The 26,783-nt window shown below is 46.7% G+C and overlaps 1 protein-coding gene across 1 annotated transcript in view; it reads left to right on the forward strand.

Moving 5' to 3' along the window:
* DENND3 (DENN domain containing 3) overlaps positions 1-26,783 on the forward strand; it is a 150,473-nt gene that overhangs the window by 45,733 nt on the left and 77,957 nt on the right. The window contains exons 2-4 of the mRNA XM_040355040.1: positions 15,548-15,818; positions 18,159-18,274; positions 23,236-23,378. Coding sequence (XP_040210974.1) covers positions 15,548-15,818; positions 18,159-18,274; positions 23,236-23,378 — 530 coding nt within the window. The remainder of the gene's footprint in view (positions 1-15,547; positions 15,819-18,158; positions 18,275-23,235; positions 23,379-26,783) is intronic.

Consider the following 26,783-nt stretch of genomic DNA (forward strand, 5'->3'; position numbering starts at 1 on the left):
AAAAATAAAAAAACACAATTTAATATTATAAAAAAAAAATAAATAAATAAAACAAAACAAAAAAAATGTTTTAAAGGGTGAACCTCCTTAATCGCGCGATTAATCGTGAGTTAACTATGACATTAATGCGATTAATCGCGATTAAACATTTTAATCGCTTGACAGCACTAATAAATAACCTTTGCACATTGCCAGCCTGTAAATGAACGGTGCAATCATAGTCCTTGCTGAACTAGAACGCCAAACCGTGATCAGGGCTTTTGAGTCTTGGGGCTTCTCCAGCATTGGGCTGCTAATTCTAGCACTGCCCAATGCTTTTCTTCCATCTGCACTCCAGTGAAATCACTCGTGTGGCAACTCATTACTGGAGACCATTACCTAGATTCACGTAGGGTGGCGTATGTTTGAGCCGGCGTAGCGTATCGTATTTACGCTGCGCTGCCGCCGCAAGTTAGAGAGGCAAGTGCTGTATTCACAAAGCACTTGCGTCCTAAGTTACGGCGGCGTATCGTAAATGTGCCGGCGTAAGCGCGCCTAATTCAAATTGGGAAGAGGTGGGCGTGTTTTATGCCAATAAGACATCACCCCACGTTATTGACGTTTTGAACGTACGGCGCCTGCGCCGTCCGTGGACGTAACCCAGTGCGCATACTCCAAATTACGCCGCAAAGACTCATTGGTTTCGACGTGAACGTAAATTACGGCCAGCCCCGTTCACAGACGACTTGCGCAAACGACGTAAAAATCTAAAAATTTTACGCGATTCCGACGTCCATACTTAACTTTGGCTGCACCATCTTTTTGGTGGTTTATCTTTACGCCTGAAAACGCCTTTACGTAAACGGCGTATCTTTACTGCGACGGGCAAGCGTACGTTCGTGAATAGGCGTATCTCGCTGATTTACGCATTCTAGGCGTAAATCAGCGTACACGCCCCTAGCGGCCGGCGGTCGTATCTTAGCTACATTTAAGTGTATCTCAATTTGAGAATACACTTAAATATACGACGGCGCAGATTCGGAGTTACGACGGCGTATCTACTGATACGCCATCGTATCTCTACGTGAATCTGGCTATATGTATACCTGCTCTGTTGCAGTGGATTTGAACAGGGCAGCCCGGATCCTCCTCTTCTCCCCTTTCTGTGATCCTGGCCCCTCGCTCCTGTTCAGGGCCCCCACTGCAAGCAGCTTGCCATGGGGGCACCTCAGCCGAGTCACAGTTCCCTGTGTCCATTCAGACACGGAGCCCCGACCTGGCCTCTCCCCCTCTCCCCCCTGATGGGCTAGCTAACAATGATTGACAGCAGCGACAGCCAATGGCACCACTGCAAGCAGCTTGCTATGGAGGCACCTCAGCCGAGTCACAGTTCCCTGTGTCCATTCAGACACTGAGCCCTGACCTGGCCTCTCTCCCCTGATTGGCTAGCTAACAATGATTGACAGCAGCGACAGCCAATGGCACCACTGCAAGCAGCTTGCTATGGGGGCACCTCAGCCAAGTCACAGTTCCCTGTGTCCATTCAGACACAGAGCCCCGACCTGACCGCTCCCCCTCTCTCCCCTGATGGGCTAGCTAACAATGATTGACAGCAGCGACGGCCAATGGCGCCACTGCAAGCAGCTTGCTATGGGAGCACCTCAGTCGAGTCACAGTTCCCTCTGTCCATTCAGACACGGAGCCCTGACCCGGCCTCTCCCCTGATTGGCTAGCCCCTGATTGGCTAGCTAACATTGATTGACAGCAGCAACAGCCAATGGCGCCACTGCTGTGTCTCAGCCAATTAGGAGGGAGAATCTCAGACAGCTGAGACACTTGTGGACATCGCTAGACAGAGTGGGGACCGTAGACAAGTATGGGGGGGGGGGCTGCTACACACAGAAGGATTTTTATTTGATGCGTAGAATGGATTAGGAAAAAAAACCTTCTGCCTTTTACAAGCCCTTTAAATCCTGTGGAGGGGGCGGGGCTGAGCTGTGCTGTGTGTGTGTCTAGATGCACACAGCAGGGCTTGGAAGCGAGCATGCAGGTACACCCTTTAGAAAGTGGCTTCTATAGGGGGACATACAAAGTGGAGGAGCCTAGAGCAGGGGTCTCCAAACTGCGGCCCAAGGGCCGGATGTGGCCCTTTGCTAGCCTTCATCTGATCCTTGGGGGCGACAGTATTGCTCCCAATGATATGAGGCACTATTCCTCCCAATGGGGCACTATTTCTTAGACTAATAGCAATGATGGAGCACTATTCCTCCTTCTACTGCCCACCAACACTGGGGCCATGTTTATTCTCACTGATGCTCGGCCCCGGGGCATTTTCTACCCCATCTGGTCAGAATCTGGCCCCCCTGAAGTCGGAATGACCGTAAACTGGCCCTTTGCTTTAAAAGTATGGAGACCCCTGGCCTAGAGGACTGGTAGGGGACTGGTAGGGGACCCCAGAAGAGGGGGGTTGGGCCTACTCTGTGCAATACCATTGCACAGTGCAGGTAAGTATAATCTGTTGGAAGCATTTACAATTGCATTGTGGTGGGGAGCCCCTCTGCTAAGGGTAAGGTTGAATTTGGTTCCGGAGTTCAGCCTTACAGGTCTTTTTTTACAGCATAGCAAAAGATCTGTAACGTGGCAATCTCATATTGCATGACCGCAACAGCTTTTAGCCAGCAGCCTCTTAAAATATGCTTGTGTTATGGGCCCAAACGTGTTGGGCCAGGTAGCGGGCACTGGCACGTTCAAACATGAAATACACCAGCACTGGCGTCTCTACCTTCGTGTTCTGAATTTGGATAAAACCCGCACATCGGTCGCGGTGAACACACGATCCCCTATCCATGAGCAATATCTATACACTGGGCCATTCATCTTGTCGGGTCATACGTTCCTTCCAGACATAAACGTTTCCGACTTCCCTTTTACAGTCAGAGAAGAAGTAATATTCAGCATTTCCTCCCGAGAAGGGGATATTTCTTCACGGCTCGTGGTGTTTTCCACGTAGATGGTGGCAGCGTGCCGAGCAAACCACACTTTGTGCAGTACTGCTTTTTACAGGTTCATGGCCCAGTCCTGACTGCTGAAATAAAGTCAAGCCTCATGCCGCGTACACACCATCACTTTATGTGATGAAAAAAAAACGACACTTTCTGTGAAGTAAAAAATGACGTTTTTGAAACTTCAATTTTCTAAGACGAAGTTGCCTACACACCATCGTTTTCTCACAATGTTCTAGCAAAGCGAGGTTACGTTCCACCACGTTTTACCATTGAAGCTCGCTTCATAAGTAGCTTCTGGGCATGCGTGGATGAAAAAACGTCTTAGAAAACGACGTTTTTTGCTACACACGGTCAATTTCTGTGAAGTAAAAAGTGCACTTTTGAAAAACGACACATAAAATTGAAGCATGCTTCAATTTTTTTTGGTCGTTTTTTACAAGACATAAAACGACGTTTTCCCCCACACACAGTCAATTAAAGTGACGTTTTTAAAAACGTCATTTTTTTTCATCACATAAAGTGATGGTGTGTACGGGGCATCAGACTTTAGCAAAGTGATACAAACGTTACATAACGCAGAATAAAATAACATGGGTTGTTTCAAAAAATTAGGCATTTAGGGCCAGATTCAGGTAGAAGTGCGGCGACGTAACGTATCGTAGATACGTTACACCGCCGCAAGTTTTCATCGCAAGTGCCTGATTCACAAAGCACTTGCGATGAAAACTACGCCGGCGGCCTCCGGCGCAAGGCGGGCCAATTTAAATGGGCGTGTGCCATTTAAATTGGGCGCGCTCCCGCGCCGGACCTACTGCGCATGCTCGGTTTCGCAATTCCCGTCGTGCTTTGCGCGCCGTGACATAATTTTTTCGAACGGCGACACGCGTAGCGTACTTCCGTATTCCCGGACGTGTTACGCAAACGACGTTAAATTTTAAATTTCGACGCGGGAACGACGGCCATACTTTAGACAGCAATACGATTGCTGACTAAAGTTAGGGCACCAAAAAAAAAACGACTAACTTTGCGACGGGAAACTAGACTAGCGGCGACGTAGCGAACGCGAAAATCCGTCGGGAATCGCCGTAACTCCTAATTTGCATACTCGACGCTGGTTTACGACGCAAACTCCCCCCAGCAGCGGCCGCGGTATTGCATCCTAAGATCCGACAGTGTAAAACAATTACACCTGTCGGATCTTCTGGCTATCTATGCGTAACTGATTCTATGAATCAGCCGCATAGATACTCTGAGAGAAACTCCGTCGTATCTCCGCTGTGAATCTGGCCCTTAAAGGGTAAGGCCCCTTTCACTCGGGGTGGATGAGAGCAAAGTAGGTTTTTCCTCCGTCACACTTTGGCGGATCAGAGCGGGTTGGATATCAGCGGGCATGTCACCGCTGACATCCGCGGCGCCATAGAGGAGCACGGAGCGCCCGTTCAGGTCCGCCTAAAAAACTGGCAGGCGGACCTGAACGGGCCGCCCGAGTGAAAGAGCCCTAACTCTACTTTCGTGGGAAAACAAAAATAATACAGCGTAATACAATTGCTACACAAGTCTTATTGTGATTGAATGTCATTAACCACTTAAGACCCGGACGATTTTGTTGCTGAAGGACCAGGCCCTTTTTTGCGATTCAGCACTGCGTCGATTTAACTGACAATTGCGCGGTCGTGCGACGTGGCTCCCAAACAAAATTGGCATCCTTTTTTCGCCACAAATGGAGCTTTCTTTTGGTGGTAATGATCACCTCTGCGTTTTTTTATTTTTTTGCGCTATAAACAAAAATGGTGCGCAGAGGTTTGCGGAACCCAAAAGGGACTGGCACATCTGGTGCCTCCGCCAAAACCTCAAGTTTTTGAGTATCACGCACCGCAGAAATAAGAGCTCCAACCAATTTCTCATCAACAACTGACCCTGAAGCAGATTCATCCTCACTGTCCGCGTGGGGGGATATTTATTTTTGCTATAAAAAATATCCCCCAAAAAATATATAAAACATTTTTTTTCCTCATATATTTTTTTTTTTTTTTTTTAGGCCGATACGTATTCTTCTGCATATTTTTGGTAACAATGCGCGTTTTTGATTGGTTTGCGCAAAAGTTATAGCGTCTACAAAATAGGGGATCGTTTTTTGGCATTCTTATTAATAATGTTTTTTTTACTAGTAATGGCGGCGATCAGCGTTTATTTTTATTTTTTTATCGTGATTGCGACATGGCGGACGCATCGGACACTTTTGACTCTATTTTGGGGCCATTGTCATTTTTACAGCGACCAGTGCTATAAAAATGCTCTGATTACTGTGCAAATGACACTGGCAGTGAAGGGGTTAACCTGTAGGAGGCGCTGAAGGGTTTAAGTGTTTCCTAGGGAGTAATTACTACTGTGTGGGGGCGTGGCTTGGCGTGTGACGTTGCCGATCGTCGTTCCCTATGAAACAGACGATCAGTGGCAGTCACACTAGGAACAGGTCGCGAGCGCGCTGCCGCCAGCGTGCACGGTACCCACGGCTTTGCCCCATACTGTAATGTCCACATCTCCCCCATACTAGAATATCCACATCTCCCCCCCCCCCATACTAGAATATCCACATCTCCCCCCATACTGTAATGTCCACATCTCCACCCCCCCATACTGTAATGTCCACATCTCCCCCCCCCCCATACTGTAATGTCCACATCCCCCCCCCCCCATACTGTAATGTCCACATCCCCCCCCCATACTGTAATGTCCACATCTCCCCCCTCCCCCATACTGTAATGTCCACATCCCCTCCCCCATACTGTAATGTCCACATCCCCCCCCCCCCTGTAATGTCCACATCCCCCCCCCCCCCATACTGTAATGTCCACATCTCCCCCCATACTAGAATGTCCACATCTCCCCTTCATACTGTAATGTCCACATCTCCCCCCATACTGTAATGTCCACACCCCCCCCCCCCCATACTAGAATATCCACATCTCCCTCCATACTGTAATGTCCACATCTCGCCCTATACTGTAATGTCCACATCTCCCCCCATACTGTAATGTCCACATCTCCCCCCATACTGTAATGTCCACATCCCCCCCCCCCCCCCGTAATTTCCACATCTCCCCCCCCCATACTGTAATGTCCACATCTCCCTACTCTTACCAGAATGGAAAGCACAGCTGGCAGCAGACCCGTCCTCAGATGACACAAGCAGGCGGGTGAAAGCAGGTGGGTGATGATGACGTCGCCGCGCTGCTACTAGGCCGCCGCCGGGTGTACCAAGATGGGCGCGGCTCCGGAGCTAGGCTGAAGCCGCGGCCTTTCCTATGGGCAAGACCGCGGAGCTCAATCCGCGGATCGTCCCAATCAAAATTATTTTGATCGATCAAAGAAATTAACGATTAATCGAGGAATTGATCGTTAATTTCCGCAGCCCTAATTTAGATATAAATATATCTCCATCTCCATCTCTCTCTATGTATGCCCGCCCAAGCGTCTGACTTTCTTTACTTTGCTGCTATGGGCTCTAGCCCCAGATCTTTTGTAGACCTAGCAATGCCCCTGGTACAAGGTATGGGCAGACAGATACACTGACAGTCTGCAGAAGCCTGAGAATGCACTGCAATCTGCTGATTGTGGGTGCAATGCTTTACTGGCCCATAATTAAAATTTTTTTTTTTTTTTTTTTTTACCTGAAAAAAGATGTGCATTTATTATTTGTGTTTTATCTTTATTTTTTTTAAGTGAAGTTTTGGCTGTACATAGACTTTGACATCCCAGGCAAGCCTCGTGCATCTGTTTTGGAAGCAATCAATGGCCCAGATTCAGTAAGCAATTGCGCTTGCGTAACCATAGATTACGCAGCGCAATTGCTTACTTGCTCCGGCGTTACGAATGCTCCTGATTCAGGAACATCGTAACGCCGACTGCAGCCTAAAATCTGCGTGGCATAAGGCTCTTATGCCACGCTGATTTTAGGCTGCATTCTTGCGTTGACCGCTAGGGGGCGCTCCCATTGTGATCAGCGTATAGTATGCAAATTGCATACTAACACCGATTCACAAAGTTGCGCGGGCCCTGCGTACACAAGGTACGGAGTTTCCGTACGGCGTCTTTAGCGTAAGGCTGCCCCTTCTAATAGTAGGGGCAGCCAATGCTAAAGTATACCCGCCCTTCCCACGTCGCGACGTTCAAATTTTACGTTGTTTGCGTAAGTGATTCGTGAATGGCGCTGGACGCCATTCACGTTCACTTTGAAGCAAATGACGTCCTTGCGACGTCATTTGCCGCAATGCACATCGGGAAAGTTTCCAGCTCTACGCTTGGCGCGGGAGCGCGCCTAATTTACATTGCGCGCGCTTACGCCGGGCAATTTTGCCGGCGTGCCCTTGCAATTTACAGAGCTACTGCTCCGTGAATCGAGGGCAGCGGCGCAAATTTGCGGGGGCGCAGGGCAAAATCGTTGCCCTGTGCCTCCGCAAAAAAAGAGCAAATCTCTTTGAATCTGGGCCAATGTATGTATTGCCATATTGTCACTATGTAGAATCAAGCGTTTTATTCCTCGGTTTCCAGGACTAAATCTGCTGCACGGATGTTGAAATACAAACCGTTCTACTTGCAGTCTTTTTATTTAAACTGTGGCTGTGGTTTTCTAGATGTGGATCTTTGAGGTGTTAGAATAGCGCTACACGTGACCTTGGAAAAGGGGAAGATATATTTGATTAATTCTCTGTAGGTCAGCTCGGCTCTTACATCCTCTTAACCGTTTTTAACCTTTTCTCTCTGTATATACTGCGTCGCCAAGGCTTTGTTTTATAGAGCGTAGGGGCCAGTTCTTACTTTCATGTTTTGTGTGCTTCCATGTGGGATCTAGGGATGAGCCGAACACCCCCCTGTTCAGTTCGCACCAGAACCTGCGACACACCAAAAGTTTGTGTGAACTTTAGAACCCCGTTAAAGTCTATGGGACTCGAACGTTTGAAATCTAAAGTGCTAATTTTAAAGGCTAATATGCAAGTTATTGTCCTAAAAAGTGTTTGGGGACCTGGGTCCTGTATCAATGCAAAAAAAAAGTTTTAAAAACGTCCGTTTTTGGGAGCAGTGAATTTAATAATGCTTAAAGTGAAACAATAAGAGTGAAATATTCATTTAAATTTCATACCTAGGGGGGTGTGTAAAGTATGCCTGTGAAATAGTGCATGTTTCCTGTACTTAGAACTGTCTCTGCACACAGTGTAATTTCTGAAGGAAAAAAGTCATTTAAAAATCACTCGCGGCTATAATGAATTGTCGGCTCTCGGCAATTTAGAGAGAATTCATTCATTTTTTTACCAGAAATATGTAGAACAATATGATGGGCCTAAACTTAGGGGAAAAAAAAGTTTTTTTTTATATATTTTTGGGGAATATTTAATATAGTAAAAAGTTAAAAAATATTGCTTTTTTTTTTCAAAATTTTGACTTTTTTTTTGTTTATATCGCAAAAAATAAAAATCGCAGAGATGATCAAATACCACCAAAAGAAAGCTCTACTTGTGGGGGAAAAAGGACGTCAATTTTGTTTGGGACCCACGTCGCACGACCGCGCAATTGTCAGTTAAAGCGACGTAGTGCCGAATCGCAAAAAGTGGCCTGGTCATTGGGCAGCCAAATCCTCTGGGGCTGAAGTGGTTAAAGACTTAAGATTTAAGATTGTTATCTTATTCTTGGAATCACAGCATGCAAAATCTGTTCATCCACCTTTTACGTAGAGATACAGAAGATTACCTGGAAAAGGCAATTACACAACAACAAGTCTGAGCAGTTCATATGCTTAGAAAATAATAACCGGATACTATATGTGCATGTATATATTTAGTGTATTTCCTATGCACTGCCTTTGATTATAATGTACCGTATATACTCGAGTATAAGCCAAGTTTTTCTCAAGTATATACTCAAGTCACCTTTTTGCACCTGATCTCCCAGACTTTGGGGACCCAAACTTGGCACACATGTAGCCCCCCTCTTCCTCTACAAGTGTGTAAAGTTTGTTGTCTAGAGGACCTACGGCTGGGGAGTACTGATTTTTCAAACCGGGCACTCCTTCCATAGACTCCCATGTTAAACGTCAGTCTAGTCATGGGCACAGAGAGGCATGCAGATGGACACAATGAGGCAAAGTGAGGCATGCAGATGGACACCCTAGGCTTATACTCGAGTCAATAAGTTTTCCCAGTTTTTTGTGGTAAAATTAGGTGCCTCGGCTTATATTCGGATCGGCTTATACTCGAGTATATACGGTAATCTGTATTTACAAAAATGTACAAAAGCAGTGTAAGGTGAAGGGTCACCTGTGGTTACCTGTGATCACCTGTAAGTTCACACTTCTGTTTTGCTATCTTTTCTAATATTAATTACCCCCGGTAAGCCATCCTAGCTTCCGCAAAATCATTTTTTTTAGCTGGCTCCTAGATTCCAAGCAAATTTGTCAACCCCTGGCTTAAAGTGAAACCATAAAAGTGAAATATCCCTTTAAAACAGGGTTTGACAAATTTGCTTGGAATCTAGGAGCCAGCTAAAAAAGTTAGGAGCCAGAAAACGCGCCCCGTCCCAACGAGCTTGCGCGCAGAAGCGAACACACACATGAGCAGCGCCCGCATATGTAAACGGTGTTCAAACCACACATTTGAGGTATCGTCGCGATTGGTAGAGCGAGAGCAATAATTCTAGCCCTAGACCTCCTCTGTAACTCAAAACATGCAACCTGTAGAATTTTTTAAACGTCGCCTATGAAGATTTTAAAGGGTAAAAGTTTGTCGGCATTCCACGAGCGGACACAATTTTGAAGCGTGACATGTTGGGTATGAATTTACTCGGCGTAACATTATCTTTTATAATATTAAAAAAAATGGGGATAACTTTACTGTTGTCTTATTTTTTTTAATTAAAAAAAGTGTAATTTTTTTCCCAAAAAAGTGCCCTTGTAAGACCGCTGTGCAAATACGGCGTGACAGAAAGTATTGCAACGATCGCCATTTTATTCTCTAGGGTGTTAGGATAAAAAATATATATAATGTTTGGGGGTTTTAATTAGAGGGAAGAAGATGGCAGTGAAAATAGTGAAAAATTACATTAGAATTGCTGTTTAACTTGTAATGCTTAACTTGTAATACCAACTGCCACCACCAGGTGGCGCCAGCTCACATCTGGTGGTAATAACTTGTAATACCAACGGCTCACCACCAGATGGCGCCAGCTCACAAAAAAAATGTTTTTTTTTTTTTTTTGCCCACCTTCCAAGCCAAGTCGCCAGGACACTATTTCTAGTCGCCATGGCGACCTGGCGCCTGGGATTTGTCGATCCCTGCTTTAAAGGGTGTAAAGTATGCCTGTGAAATAGCGCATGTTTCCCGTACTTAGAACTGTCTCTGCACAAAGTGTCATTTTTGAAGGAAAAAAGTCATTTAAAAATCACTCACGGCTATAATGAATTGTCGGCTCCCTGCAATTCAGAAAGAATTCATTCATAAAAAAAAAAGCGTGGGGGTCCCCCCAAATTCAATTACCAGGCCCTTCAGGTCTGGTATGGATATTAAGGGGAACCCCGCCTTCAATTAAAAAAAAAAAATTACGTGGGGTTCCCCCCAAATATCCATTCCAGACCCTTCAGGTCTGGTGTGAATTTTAAGGGGAACTGCACCCCAAATAAAAAAAAAAAATGGCGTGGAGTTCCCCCAAAAATCCATACCAGACTCCTTATCAGAACACGTAACCTGGCCGGCCGCAGAAAAGAGGTGGGGGGACAAGAGAGCACCCCCCCCCCCCCCCCTGAACCGCACCAGGCCACATGCCCTCAACATGGGGAGGATGTCCCCATGTTGATGGGGACAAGGGTCTCATCCCCACAACCCTTGCCAGGTGGTTGTGGGGGTCTGCGGGGCTTATCAGAATCTGGAAAACCCCTTTAACAAAGGGGACCCCCAGATCCTGCCCCCCCTATGTGAATTGGTAATAGGTTCCCCTACCATTTCACTAAGGAAGTGTAAATAATTGTAAAAAAACACACACACCGTGGAAAAAAGTCCTTTATTAAAAAAAAAAAATTAATAATCCAGCGGTGGTAATCCACTCTCGATCCCCGCTACCCGCTCCAACGTTGTCAGTATCCAGTGACGGGTGATCTCCTCTCTGCCGGGGGCCAGTGATGAGAAGATCATCCAGGTCCGGGATCCAGAGCGCAGCATCGCCAGCCGCCTGTCTCCACCGGAGACAGCCCGGCAATGACGTGACTGAAGCTAGTGACAGTTCTTATATAGGTGAGGCGGGGCCACCCATCACGTGACCCCGTCCCCCTTTGACGCGCCTTCTGCTATGTCACTGGGGAAGCCCAGGCTTCCCCCTTGCGTCAGAGGGGGACGGGGTCACGTGATGGGTGGCCCCGCCTGACCTATATAAGAACTGTCGCTAGCTCCAGTTGCGTCATTCGCCGGGCTGTGTCCGGTGGAGACAGGCGGCTGGCGATGCTGCGCTCTGGATCCCAGACCTGGATGATCTTCTCATCGCTGGACCCCAGCGGAGAGGAGATCACCTGTCGCTGGATACTGACAACAATGAATCGGGGATCAAGAGTGGATTACCACCGCTGGATTTTTTTTTTTTTATATAATAAAGGACTTTTTTCCACGGTGTGTGTGTTTTTTTACAATTCTTTACACTTCTTTAGTGAAATGGTAGGGGTACAATGTACCCCATTACCAATTCACATGGGGGGGCCAGGATCTGGGGGTCCCCTTTGTTAACCACTTAACCCCCGGACCAGAGCACTTTTTGCGATTCGGCACTGCGTCGCTTTAACTGACAATTGCGCGGTCGTGCGACGTGGCTCCTAAACTAAATTGGCGTCCTTTTTTCCCCACAAATAAAGCTTTCTTTTGGTGGTATTTGATTACCTCTGCGGTTTTCAGTTTTTGCGCTATAAACAAAAATAGAGCGACAATTTTGAAAAAAATGAATATTTTTGAATTTTTGCTATAATAAATATCCCCCCAAAAAAAAAAAAAAAAATATATATATATATATATATATATATATATATATATATATATATATATAAAAAAATGTTTTCCTCAGTTTAGGCCGATACGTATTCTTCTACATGTTTTTCGTAAAATAAAATTGCAATAAGAGTTTATTGATTGGTTTGCGCAAAAGTTATAGCATTTACAAAATAGGGGGTATTCTTATGGCATTTTTATTAATATTTTTTTTTTTTTACTAGTAATGGCGGCGATCAGCTATTTTTTTTTTTCGGTACTGCGACATTATGGCGGACACTTCGGACACTTTTGACACATTTTTGGGGCCATTGGCATTTTTATATCGATCAGTGCTATAAAAATGCATTGGATAAGATAAGATAAAAATGCCACTGGCAGTGAAGGGGTTAACACTAGGGGGTGGGAAAGGGGTTAAGTATGTTCCCTGGGTGTGTTCTAACTGTAAGGGGGGATGGACTGACATGGGGAAATGACTGATCTTCTGTTGATACATTGTATGAACAGAAGATCAGCATTTCTCTCCCTGACAGGACCGGGAGCTGTGTGTTTACACACACAGCTCCCGGTCCTCGCTCTGTAACGAGCGATCGCGCCCGCCGGGCACGCACACGAGAGTCGGGGGCGCACGCCCCTATTGGCTGCTGGGCGAGGTGACGTATAGCTACGTGCTCTCACCCAGCAGAGCCGACCTGCCGCCGTAGAACTGCGGCCGCTGGTCGGCAAGCAGTTAAAGGGGGCTTCCAGATTCTGATAAGCCCCCCGCCCGCAGACCCCCACAACCACCGGCCAGGGTTGTGGGGATGAGGCCCTTGTCCCCATCAACATGGGGCCATCCTCCCCATGTTGAGGGCATGTGGCCTGGTATGGTTCAGGAGGGGGGCGCTCTCTCGTCCCCCCCTCTTTTCTGCGGACGGCCTGGTTACGTGCTCGGATAAGGGGTCTGGTGTGGATTTTTGGGGGAACTCCACACCATTTTTTTTTTTTTTTGGGGTGGAGTTCCCCTTAAAATCCACACCAAATCTGAAGGGCCTGGTAATTGAATTTGGGGGGACTTTTTTCCTTCAGAAATGACACTTTGTGCAGAGACAGTTCTAAGCACGGGAAACATGCGCTATTTCACAGGCATACTTTACACACCTCCTATGTACGAAATTTAAAGGAATATTTCACTTTTTATTGTTTCACTTTAAGCATTATTAAATTCACTGCTCCCGAAAAAACGTCGGTTTTTAAAACTTTTTTTTTAGCATTGATACATGTCCCCTGGGGCAGGACTCGGGTCCCCAAACAATTTTTAGGACAATAACTTGCATATTGGCCTTTAAAATAAGCACTTTAGATTGCTCCCATAGACTTTAACAGGGTGTTCCGCGGCTTTTCGAATTTGCCGCGAACACCCCCAATTGTTTGTTGTTCGCGGAACATGCGAACAGGCAATGTTCGAGTCGAACATGAGTTTGACTTGAACTCGAAGCTCATCCCTAGTGGGATCAGAGCACAGAGAAAGCACATAAAAACTAGCTACTGTTCTAATCTAGCGCAACGCATTTTTAAATAATCTAGTATGCTGCTTTTGTAAATACAGATTACCGTATATACTAGAGTATAAGCCGACCCGAATATAAGCTGAGGCAGATAATTTTACCACAAAAAAAAATGGGAAAACGTATTGACTCGAGTATAAGTCTAGGGTGTCCATCTGCATGCCTCACTTTGCCTCTCTGTGCCCATGTCTCTCTGTGCCCATGACTCTCTGTGCCCATGACTCTCTGTGCCCATGACTCTCTGTGCCCATGACTAGACTGACATTTAACATGGGAGTCTATGGAAGAGGTGCCCGGTTTGAAAAATCGGTACTCCCCAGCCGTAGAGAAAGAGGCGGGCTACATGTGTGCCAAGGTGGGGTCCAGGGGACCTACGGCCGGCTGGTAGCCGGTCCCTATATTCACCGGAGAAATTGCTGTTTAACATTGGAGTCTATGGAAGGGGTGCCCGGCTTTGAAAAATCAGTACTCCCCAGCCGTAGGTCCACCGGACAACAAATTTTGCACACTTGTAGAGGAAGAGGGGGGCTACATGTGTCCCCAAAGTCTGGGAGATCAGGCGCAAAAAGGTGACTTGAGTATATACTAGAGAAAAACTTGGCTTATACTCAAGTATATACTGGGCCAGATCCTCAAAAAACGGGCTTAACTTAAATATTCCGATTTAAGTTACACCGCCGCAAAATTTCTACCTAAGTGCCCGATCCACAAAGCACTTACCTAGAAATTTTGAGTGGAGTAACTTAAATCGGGCCGGCGCAAGGCGTTCCTCATCATTGACGGGCATAGCGCGAAATTACGTTACGCCGGGCTTTGTGGATCGCGACGGGTCAATAAAGTTGCGTCGGGGGAAAAAAAAAAAGATACGGCGGCAAAAAAAAAATCGAAATCGAAAAAAAAGCGCGGCGCGAGGAAGAAGGGTCTGCTTTTACATGGTGTAAACAGTTTACACTTTGTAAATGCAGCCCTAATTTTGCACTTGCAAACTAAAACTTACGGCGACAAAACGAAGCGTAATAGCTTCGTGGATCGCCGTAAGTCCTAATTTGCATACCTGAATCGGCATTTCAACGCGAAATGCCCCCAGCGGCGGATGCGGTACTGCATCCTAAGATCCGGCAGTGTAATTCAATTACACCTGTCGGATCTTCGTCCTAACTATGGGAAACTGATTCTGTGGATCAGTTCCATAGTTAGGACCAGGGATACGATGGAGTAACAGCAGTTACTCCGTCGTATCTCTTTTGAGAATCTGGCCCACTGTACATTATAATCAAAGGCAGTGCATAGGAAATACACTAAATATATACATGCACATATAGTATCCGGTTATTATTTTCTAAGCATATGAACTGCTCAGACTTGTTGTTGTGTAATTGCCTTTTCCAGGTAATCTTCTGTATCTCTACGTAAAGGTGGATGAACAGATTTTGCATGCTGCGATTCCAGGAATAAGATAACAACCTTAAATCTTAAGTCTTTAACCACTTCAGCCCCGGAGGATTTGGCTGTCGTGCGACGTGGCTCCCAAACAAAATTGACGTCCTTTTTTACCCACAAGTAGAGCTTTCTTTTGGTGGTATTTGATCACCTCTGCGGTTTTTATTTTTTGCGATATAAACAAAAGAGCGTACATTTTGGAAAAAAAAAGCAATATTTTTTACTTTTTTTGTGCTATAATAAATATTCCCCAAAAATATATAAAAAAACTATTTTTTTCCCTAAGTTTAGGCCTATACGTATTCTTCTACATTTCTTTTTAAATAGGTTTATTATAAATTATAATAATTGTTGTTTTGTATTCTTGTGTATATATACTGTGTATGTGTGTGTATGTGTGTGTGTATATATATATATATATATATATATATATATATATATATACCATCATTTTTACTTTTCATTTAAATAGCTGTTGAAATCAATTGTTTGGCCACAGGGTCCCATTAAATCCAACTGTTTTACACCTTACTATATTATTCTTTGCGTCTCTCGCCCTCAGGTCACACAGAGAGGAATACGTCATGTGCAATCTTTGGAGCCGGAGATTACCTCTGTCTTCGTTCCTCCTTTCATACCCAAAGATGAAATGGCATCAGCATCTGCTCAGGGCAACTTCCAGCGGCTTCCCAGGCGGCGCTCCTTCCGCAAGAAGAAAGAAAAACCCAAGTCTGAGGTTGGCTCTGCTAACGGTGGGAGAGAGACCACCACAGAGGAGATCAGTGTACCCAAAGACATCGATCTTGTAGGATTGCCGCAGCTGTGCTTTCCAGGTACTCAGAACAGAACATTGTCATGAAAGTTCGTATATAAAGATTTAAATGGTTCTCTTTTGCGCAAAACATGAAATGGTGAACTTGCAACTCCGTCCCTACACCCCCAGTCCCCCTCTGCACTCACCTACTTGGATGACTATCTTTTACTGCCCATGCTAGCGGAGTTGGCTGTCTGGGTATTTGAAAGATGAGCTCTTCTACACTCTTTCTTCTGGGAGAGCTCAAGGAGATTCTCATCGGTCCGTGTGGAACAGTGGCGTCACTAGGGTTGGTGTCAAGCGGTGTGGAAAAAATTGGTGTCGCCCCCCCCCCCCTCCACCAACTATAGTCATCCCTCAGTAAAGACCCCCCTCCCACAGTATAGATCCCCCTCCTTCAGTATAGACCCCCTTCCTCAGTATAGACCCCCCCACTAAGTACTGACCCCCTTCCTCAGTTCAGACCCCCCATTAGTATAGACAGCCCCATCCGTGCAGAAAAAAAAAACGAAGGGCCAGATTCTCAAAGGGCTTACGAAGGCGCAACGCCATTTGCGCCGTCGTAAGTCCTAATCTGGCCCGGCGTATCTATGCGACTGATTCTTAGAATCAGTTACGCATAGATATCCATTAGATCTGACAGGCGTAAGGCTCTTACGCTGTCAGATCTTAGATGCATTTTTTTTTCCCGCCGCTAGGTGTCGCCGACGTTGTTTTCCCCGTCGTCTATGCAAATTAGGTATTTACGTGAGATTCCCGAATGTACGCGCGGTCGACGCAGAGAATTCACGACGTTTTCGTAGCTTTTGCGACGCGTAAAGTTGCCCCTGCTATATGAGGGGCAACCAATGTTAAGTATGGCCGTCGTTTCCCCGTCGAAATTTAAAAAAGTACGTTGTTTGCGTAAGTCGTCCGTGAATGGCGCTGGACGCCATTTACATTAACGTCGAAACCAGCGACGTCATTTAGCGCAATGCACGTCGGGAAATTTTAGGGATGGCCCATGCGCAGTACGATCGGCGCGGGAACGCGCCTAATTTAAATGATCCACGCCCCCTACCTGGATCATTTGAATTAGGTGGGCTTGCGCCGGAGAATTTACGCTACGCCGCCGCAACTTTACAGGCAAGTGCTTTGTGAATCAAGCACTTGCCCGTAAAACTTGCGGCCGCGTAACGTAAATGAGATACGTTACGCCGCCGCTGTTTTACGCCAGTTTACGAGAATCTGGCCCAAACTTTTTGACTGTGACAAGGACCCCTTTCTGTCAGCCTTACCTATATGTGGGACAGCAGGTCTTCTTCCATGCTCCCGCATACATGCGTTACACTCAGGGCCCAGCACTGGGGGGTTTGTTCACATTTGAGGCATCCCTTGGCACCAGTGGCGGCTGGTGCTCAACATTTTTGGGGGGGCACAAACAAACTGAAAAAAAAAACCCCATCAAACACAGCCACTGTGCCCATCAAACGCAGCCACTGTACCCATAAATTTCTGCCACTGTGATATCAAACGCAGCCACTGTACCCATCAATTACTGTCAGTGTGCCCCATCAATTGCCGCAAGTGTGCCCATCAAATGCCGCTACTGTGCCCCATCAAATGCTACCAGTGTGCCCATCAATTGCTGCTACTGTGCCCCATCAGATGCTTCCAGTGTGCCCATCAATTGCCGCTACTGTGCCCCATCAGATGCTGCCAGTGTGCCCATCAATTGCTGCTACTGTGCCCCATCAGATGCTGCCAGTGTGCCCATCAATTGCTGCTACTGTGCCCCATCAGATGCTGCCAGTGTGCCCATCAATTGCCGCTACTGTGCCCCATCAGATGCTGCCAGTGTGCCCATCAATTGCTGCTACTGTGCCCCATCAGATGCTGCCAGTGCGCCCATCAATTGCTGCTACTGTGCCCCATCAAATGCTGCCAGTGTGCCCATCAATTGCCGCTACTGTGCCCCATCAGATGCTGCCAGTGTGCCCATCAATTGCTACAATGCATGAATCTATCTATGGTAGTAGAGCGGTGCCAGGAGAGAGTGGGCGGCGCTCCTGCACCCTAGATGGACGCACTGCCCCTGATTGGCACTCCTGGAAGTTGATTTCTGAGCGGTGGCTGGGAGGGGATATATCACCTCCTCAAAGAATACTTTAACCCTTAAAAGTCTGAACCACTGTGCTGCAACATGCAAGCCACCCTGTTACAGGGTGATTGCGATGTGACCCCATTCACTTGAATGGGCAGTACCACCTCCAAAATGTGACATGGGATATAACTTTGTGCTTTTGTATATCTAAAAATTTGTATATAGTCTCATGTTTTTGAATAGTAGAGTGTTTTTATTATCCCGTTCTCCCCAAAGGAGGGCTACCTGTAACCTCTGAATCTAAAGAAGACTATTTCCACTTCCTGGTGTTCACCGATGTTTTGGGGAACCGAACGCATGGCGTGGTGGCGCAGTTCTCCAGATCCATCCAGGTATGTGACATATACAGGTCTTGTGATCGTGTCCTGTATTGTACAGCCTGTAATCCGGTGTCCTCCCCGTTCCCTGGATGGATCCGCTCATTAGACAAGATAATTGTAGATGTTGCTTGTGACCAGAGTGCTGCATGATTGTTCTTTGTTTCTTGTGAGTTTTATGTTGCAGGTCCAGTGTATGTTTAGCTCACACATTTTTTAAAAAGTAATTGTAAAGTCTTGTTTAACCACTTCCTTACTTGGCACATATACCCCTTCCTGACCAGGTGAAATTTCAGCTTGTGGCACTGCGTCACTTTAACTGACAATTGCGCGATCGTGCGACGTGGCTCCCAAACAAAATTGACGTCCCTTTTTCCCCACAAATAGAGCTTTCTTTTGGTGGTATTTGATCACCTCTGCGGTTTTCATTTTTTTCGCTATAAACAAAAATAGAGCGACAATTTAAAAAAAAAAACAATATTTTTTACTTGTTGCTGTAATAAATAGCCCAATTAAAAAAAAAAAAAAAAAAAATTCTCAGTCTAGGCGATACGTATTCTTCTACATATTTTTGGTAAAAAAAATAAAATAAAAAAAATCGCAAGAAGCGTCTGGTTTGCGCAAAAGTTATTGCGCTTACAAAATAGGGGACAGAATTATTATTATTTTTTATTATTTTTTTTTTTACTACTAATGGCGGCGATCAGCATTTTTTTTGTGACTGCAACATTATGGCGGACACATCGGACACTTTTGACACATTTTTGGCGCCATTCACATTTATACAGCGATCAGTGCTATAAATATGCACTAATTACTGTATAAATGTGACTGCCATTGAAGGGGTTAACACTAGGGAGCGGGGAAGGGGTTAAATGTGTTTCCCTAAATTGTGTTCTAACTGTGTGTGGAGGGGGGTGACTGGGGGAGGTGACCGATCTATGTCCCTGTGTACAAGGGACACAGATCGGTCTCCTCTGTCCCCTGACAGGACATGGATCTCTGTGTTTACATACAGAACTCCACGTCTTGTCCCTGTAGCCACCGATCCCGAATGCCTGGCGGACATCACGGCCGCCAGGCACTCGCATCGGCATCTCAGCGATGCGGCGAGCACCGCCGCCGGACGCCTGCGCGCACAGGCCGTAAAAACACGGCCAGTTAGAGATTCAGAACCACCCTGCGGCCGTATAAAGTCGTACGGCCGTCGGGTAGTGGTTAAAAAAAAAAAAAATAGAAACATGTTCTACTTGCCTCCCCTGTGCAGTTGGATTTGCACAGAGCAACCCGGATCGTCCTCTTCTCAGGGTCCCTCTTCACTGCTGCTAGCCCCTCCCTCGCGGCGGCGATCTTACCCTGTCAGCACTTGGTTTGTGTGATCACGGATAGACGTGCGCAGATGATCAGGGACATATGAGTGCAGATGATCATTGGGGCAAATGATTTTACTGGGACGTATGTGGGGGACAGTTGTTTTTTTCTGTGTGGGGACATGTGTTTTGGGACACTATTTTGGTGACGAGTGTGTGTTTTCATTGTGTGGGGACACTGGGCCGGCGATCAGTGTGTAAAAAACGGCTCATACTCGCTGATCACCGGCCAGCTGCAGCGATCCGTTCTCTTCTCACTGACAACTTCCGTGTGAGGAGAGCTGATCGCTTAGCAACCGGCCAGGGCCGATCCTAGGGTCACAGGCGCCTGGGTGCAGAAATATTTCTCGCGCCCTCACATGGGCGTGGTCATTTTTACTAACTCCTCCCCTTTACACATGTTTCTATGGCCATGACTCAACCACAGAGATGCTCCCCCACGAAATCTTCATTACCCTGGGATCTTTACATGATCTCTTAACAATAAACAAAATACAGGAAGAGAAGCAGAGTACTTTATTGGGCACAGAGAGGGCTTCTGTTAGAGAGTCTGATAGAAAGAGCCCCCAGACATACTACAGACATGATACAGAAGATGGTCAGAGACTGCAGACGTAGTACAGGAGACGGTCAGAGACTACAGACATGGTAAAGCTGATGGTCAGAGACTGCAGACATGGTAAAGCAGATGGTCAGAGACGGCAGACATGGTGAAGCAGATGGTCAGAGACGGCAGACATGGTAAAGCAGATGGTCAGAGACGGCAGACATGTTAAAGGAGATGGTCAGAGACTGCAGACATGGTAAAGGAGATGGTCAGAGACGGCAGACATGGTGAAGCAGATGGTCAGAGACGGCAGACATGGTAAAGCAGATGGTCAGAGACGGCAGACATGTTAAAGGAGATGGTCAGAGACTGCAGACATGGTAAAGGAGATGGTCAGAGACTGCAGACATGTTTAAGGAGATGGTCAGAGACTGCAGACATGGTTAAGGAGATGGTCAGAGACTGCAGACATGGTATAGGAGATGGTCAGAGACTGCAGACGTGGTAAAGGAGATGGTCAGAGACTGCAGACGTGGTAAAGGAGATGGTCAGAGACTGCAGACGTGGTAAAGGAGATGGTCAGAGACTGCAGACGTGGTAAAGGAGATGGTCAGAGACTGCAGACATGGTAAAGGAGACGGTCAGAGACTGCAGACGTGGTAAAGGAGACGGTCAGAGACTGCAGACGTGGTAAAGGAGATGGTCAGAGACTGCAGACGTGGTAAAGGAGATGGTCAGAGACTGCAGACGTGGTAAAGGAGATGGTCAGAGACTGCAGACATGGTAAAGGAGACGGTCAGAGACTGCAGACATGGTAAAGGAGATGGTCAGAGACTGCAGACATGGTAAAGGAGATGGTCAGAGACTGCAGACACGGTAAAGGAGACGGTCAGAGACTGCAGACACGGTAAAGGAGACGGTCAGAGACTGCAGACACGGTAAAGGAGACGGTCAGAGACTGCAGACACGGTAAAGGAGATGGTCAGTGACTGCAGACACGGTAAAGGAGATGGTCAGAGACTGCAGACGTAGTACATACTCGCCGATCACCGGCCAGCTGCAGCGATCCGTTCTCTTCTCCTCACTGACAACTTCCGTGTGAGGAGAGCTGATCGCTTAGCAACCGGCCAGGGCCGATCCTAGGGTCACAGGCGCCTGGGTGCAGAAATATTTCTCGCGCCCTCACATGGGCGTGGTCATTTTTACTAACTCCTCCCTTTTACACATGTTTCTATGGCAATGACTCAACCACAGAGATGCTCACCCACGAAATCTTCATTACCCTGGGATCTTTACATGATCTCTTAACAATAAACAAAATACAGGAAGAGAAGCAGAGTACTTTATTGGGCACAGAGAGGGCTTCTGTTAGAGAGTTTGATAGAAAGAGCCCCCAGACATACTACAGACATGATACAGAAGATGGTCAGAGACTGCAGACGTAGTACAGGAGACGGTCAGAGACTGCAGACATGGTAAAGCAGATGGTCAGAGACTGCAGACATGGTAAAGCAGATGGTCAGAGACGGCAGACATGGTGAAGCAGATGGTCAGAGACGGCAGACATGGTGAAGCAGATGGTCAGAGACGGCAGACATGGTGAAGCAGATGGTCAGAGACGGCAGACATGTTAAAGGAGATGGTCAGAGACGGCAGACATGGTAAAGGAGATGGTCAGAGACTGCAGACACGGTAAAGGAGATGGTCAGAGACTGCAGACACGGTAAAGGAGATGGTCAGAGACTGCAGACACGGTAAAGGAGATGGTCAGAGACTGCAGACACGGTAAAGGAGACGGTCAGAGACTGCAGACATGGTAAAGGAGACGGTCAGAGACTGCAGACATGGTAAAGCAGATGGTCAGAGACTGCAGACATGGTAAAGCAGATGGTCAGAGACTGCAGACATGGTAAAGGAGATGGTCAGAGACTGCAGACATGGTAAAGGAGATGGTTAGAGACACATCAGTTCTGGACGGACACACACCTATGCTTAGAACACTAGTTCTGGATGGACACAAACAAGGAGAGAAGGAGGGAGGGGAGAACTCTGCTACTTCGGTGCCCCCACCTCTGCAGGCGCCTGGGTGCAGAGCACCCTGTGCACCCTGCCTAGGATCGGCCCTGCAACCGGCACTCTATTTACATCACATGATGGCTGTGATTGGACACAGCCGCCATGTGATCAGGAGGGCCCATCGCAGACCCCTCTTGCCGATCTGAGATGAGCCGTGTCCGGGTGACACAAGCGCATCGGGATTGCGTCGCTGCGTGCGCGTGATCCCACTCCTTCTGAGGGCTGTTCCTGAACATCCACTCAGTAGGAAGCACCCACCCGGCTGTATATGTGCAGTGGCTGGGTGGGAGGTGGTTAAGGTCCCTAATTCACATTGATACCCATACTAGGGCCAATTTAAACAGGAGCCAGCTAACCTACCAGCAGGCACAGGGAGAACATGCAAACTCCCGGCAGGTAGTGCCTTGGTGGGAATTTGGACCGATGACCCTAGTGCTGCCAGGCAGAAGCGCTATCCACTGTGCCACTATTTTTAGAAAGTGCCCACAGCCTGTATACAAATAGCGGCTAGCATGCTGTGGAGAAGGACCTCTCTGTTTGGAAGTAGTGGTCTCTCTACGGAGGTCCAACAGCTTTGCTGGTTGTTCTTTGTTCCTGCCATGCATATTTTAAACAAATCACCAAGTTGTGTGATCATCTGTACAAGGCACTTCTTGCCACACACAGATTGTTGGCCCAACAAACGTCATCGTTCGTAGTTGATTCCCCCAGGACTGTAGCACAGTCCCTGCAAATCCAGCACCTGCCACCTGACGGCGCTGCCCTGTTTGTCATCTGTCAAGCTCTACCACTAGATATTATAGTGAAAGTGTCATTTTAGATATGGACCGCTGTTAGTGAGAGGGCAGATCCTAAAGAATGTAGAGCGCCATCTCTGACCATCAACGTATTGTATCCGCCCACAAAACATGGCTGCCGGGCCCTGTATTGAACCTGAATACTCTTATACTTTGCAGTCACTTATTCTTTGTCTGTCTCTCTAGGAAACGCTGGGGTTGTCCAATGGACAGGCTTACTGGGATTCGTCTTCCAATCACACCAAGACTTATGATGCCTACACTACCTTCGCCCTTTGTGTTATATCCAAATATCCCTACTATACCGCCCTGAAGGATTGCCTTTCATGGTAAGATTTGATTCAGTTTTCTGACCTTAGGGGGCGGGACCTGGAACACAAAATACAATAATTGATATAAGTAGTATGAAAGAAACCATGTCGGAGTACTGTACATGTGTACATTTCTTACAGCGAAAATGTAACTCCTTCCCGCCCACCACTTTTTTTTTTTTTTTAATGACTACAAGGTATTCTCTGATTGGATGAGGTGGAGATCAGGACATCACCACCCATCTCCCCACCTTGTCCAATCAGAAAATGCTTTGGGGCAGATCTACAGAGCAAGTACGCTGGCGTATCTACTGATACGCCGGCGTACTTTCAAATTTCCCGCGTCGTATCTTTAGTTTGAATCCTCAAACCAAGATACAACAGCTTCTGGGTAAGATCCGACAGGCGTGCGGCTTCGTACGCCTTCGGATCTTAGATGCAGTACTTTGGCGCCCGCTGGGTGAAGTTTGCGTCGTTTTCCGCGTCGGGTATGCAAATTAGCGATTTACGACGATCCACGAACGTACGAGCGGTCGTCGCATTTTCTAACGTCGTCTGTAGTCGGCTTTTTCCGGCGTATAGTTAAAGCTGGTATTTTGCGGCGTATAGATAGACTTGCCATGTTAAGTATGGCCGTCGTTCCCGCGTCGAAATTTGAATTTTTTTTTTTTTCGTAAGTCCGTGAATAGGGATGGACGTAACTCACGTCTAAGTTAAAAAAATGATGTCCTAGCGACGTCATTTAGCGCAATGCACGGCGGGAAATTTCGGAACGACGCATGCGCAGTTCATTCGGCGCGGGGACGCGCTTCATTTAAATGAATCACGCCCCCTACCCGCCGATTTGAATTCCGCCACCAGAAATACACTACGCCGCCGTAACTTAAGGCGCAAATTCTTTGAGGATTCGAAGGTCCGCCAGGTAAGGTACGGCGGCGTAGCGTATCTCTGATAGGCTGCGCCCATCTAATTATCTGTGGATCTGGCCCTATGTGTTTAACCACTTAAGCCCCGGACCATTTTGCAGCTAAAAGACCAGGCCACTTTTTGCGATTCGGCACTGCGTCGCTTTAACTGACAATTGCGCATTCGTGCGACGTGGCTCCCAAACAAAATTTACGTCCTTTTTTTCCCCACAAATAGAGCTTTCTTTTGGTGGTATTTGATCACCTCTGCGGTTTTTCTTTTTTGAGCTATAAACAAAAATAGAGCAACAATTTTGAAAAAAATTCTCTAGTTTTTACTTTTTGCTATAATAAATATCCCCAAAAATATATATAAAACATTTTTTTTCCCTTAGTTTAGGCCGATAAGTATTTTTCTACATATTTTTGGTAAAAAAAAATCGCAATAAGTGTTTATTGATTGGTTTGCGCAAAAGTTATAGTGTTTACAAAATAGGGGATAGTTTTATGGCATTTTACTTAATTTTTTTTTCTTTTACTAGTAATGGCGTAGAACATCGATTATTTTTGTGACTGCGACATTATGGCGGACACTTTTGACACATTTTTAGGACCATTGTAATTTTCACAGCGAAAAGTGCTATAAAAATGCACTAATTACTGTGAAAATGCCACTGGCAGTGAAGGGGTTCACCACTAGGTGGTGCTGTAGGGGTAAAGTGTTCCCTGCATAGTGTTTCTTACTGTAAGGGGGATGGGCTCTGTGTTACATGACACTGATCTCCGCTCCGAGTAGACGGAGCAGCGATCAGTGTGATTGTCACTAGTCAGAGCGGGGAGATGCATATTTACACAAGCATCTCCCCGCTCTATACCTCTGTAAAAAAGATTGATGGGACCCCTGCGGCGATGGAGTCCGCGGGACCCGCGGCCCGACTCACGGGGATGGTGGCAGGTGCACGACCACACGGACAGGCATTTAAAGGGGATGTACAGGTACGTTGATATGCCTGTCCGTGCCATTCTGCCGACGTGTATATATACAGGGGCTGGTCCTTAAGTGGTTAAAAAAAAAATATATTCTATGAATGGTGGCAGTGGCAAGTGAGTGACCCCCGGTGGTTAGTGTGCAGAGATATGCATACATTGTGCCAAGCTGGAGCAATGTAACCCCAAAGTAAAAACCATTCATGGAGTTCATATTGAAGTAATGACAGTTATCGCCAGATAGACCGGCCCATAGTGGAAAACTGCTCTGGTGTGGAGGGGGTGAGCGGATACGAGTAAAGCAGAAATCTCATAAACAGCAGAAGACCGAGCTGGTAAGGTTGGGCATACCAGTATTTCCTACAGAGAGGTTCCTGAGAGGAAAATAAATATCTGCCTCACACGCCATCACATCCCACAAATACAGAGGAGAGGTCCAGACTCTGCAAATGGCATGTGGATGGCATCAGATATGGATCAAACGAATGATGATAAATATTTGGAAGCGTGCAAGTATTTTCAAAGCAGAACTCCAGCCAAAAAAAATGAAGTTTTGAGCAGCCAATTAAAAGGTTAAATAACAAAAAAACAGCTTATGCTGCAATATTCAGCCTCAAACCAGAGATTTGTCGCAGTACTTTTTTCTTCCAATCATTCATTCCCCTTCCTCTGAGCCCAGGACATCCTTAACCCACCCCCAAACTGTAATTGGACAGTAAAAGGAGAGGCAGCACAGTGATGAGATCATCTCTCTCACTCTGCTCTCTCACTCTGCTCTCTCCTACCAGCATGCTTTTAGCACATGTAATGATTGGCACATTTTAAAAATATAGACCCTCAAGATTAGTGGTGGCTGATGCTTAAAATTTTATGGGGAGGCTGAAACAAACTGAAAAATACTGAAAAAAACCCCCATCAATAGCGGCCTCACTGTGCCCATCAATGGCGGCCTCACTGTGCCCATCAAATGTAGCCACTGTGACCCCCGCCTGCTGTCTGCCTGGCACTTACCCCATCTTTGTGGCGGGTCAGGCAGTGGCGAGCTGTGTCCTCAGTGTGTCTTGTCTTCCTACCTCTTTCTAGGCGTCCAATAGCAGCGCCTGTCCTTTCAGCCAATCAGGTGATGGGTATTGGACCCGTGCTACCTGATTGGCGGAGAGGCAGTTCAGTGTTAGGAAAGCAAATTAATATTTGCTATTCTAACATGCCTGGGTGGGCTCGGAATGCAATGCTTTGCACTCTGAGTCCACCTTTTTTGAAACCTATTAGAGTTTGTTAGCCAGATTCAGATACAATGGCGTATCTTTTGGCCGGCGTAACGCATCCCATTTGCACTACGCCGACGTAACATAGTGAGGCAAGTACAGTATTCACAAAGCACTTGCTCCGTAAGTTATGTCAACGTATCGCAAATGGGCCGGCATAACCCCGCCTAATTCAAAGTAGGCAGGTAGTGGGCGGGCTACATTTAAATGAACCGTGACCCCATGTAAATGAGGGGTGTTCGTACGGCGCATACGCGCGCATGGTC

The sequence above is a fragment of the Rana temporaria genome, chromosome 5 (genome assembly GCF_905171775.1).
Source record: "Rana temporaria chromosome 5, aRanTem1.1, whole genome shotgun sequence".
Classification (NCBI taxonomy): domain Eukaryota; kingdom Metazoa; phylum Chordata; class Amphibia; order Anura; family Ranidae; genus Rana; species Rana temporaria.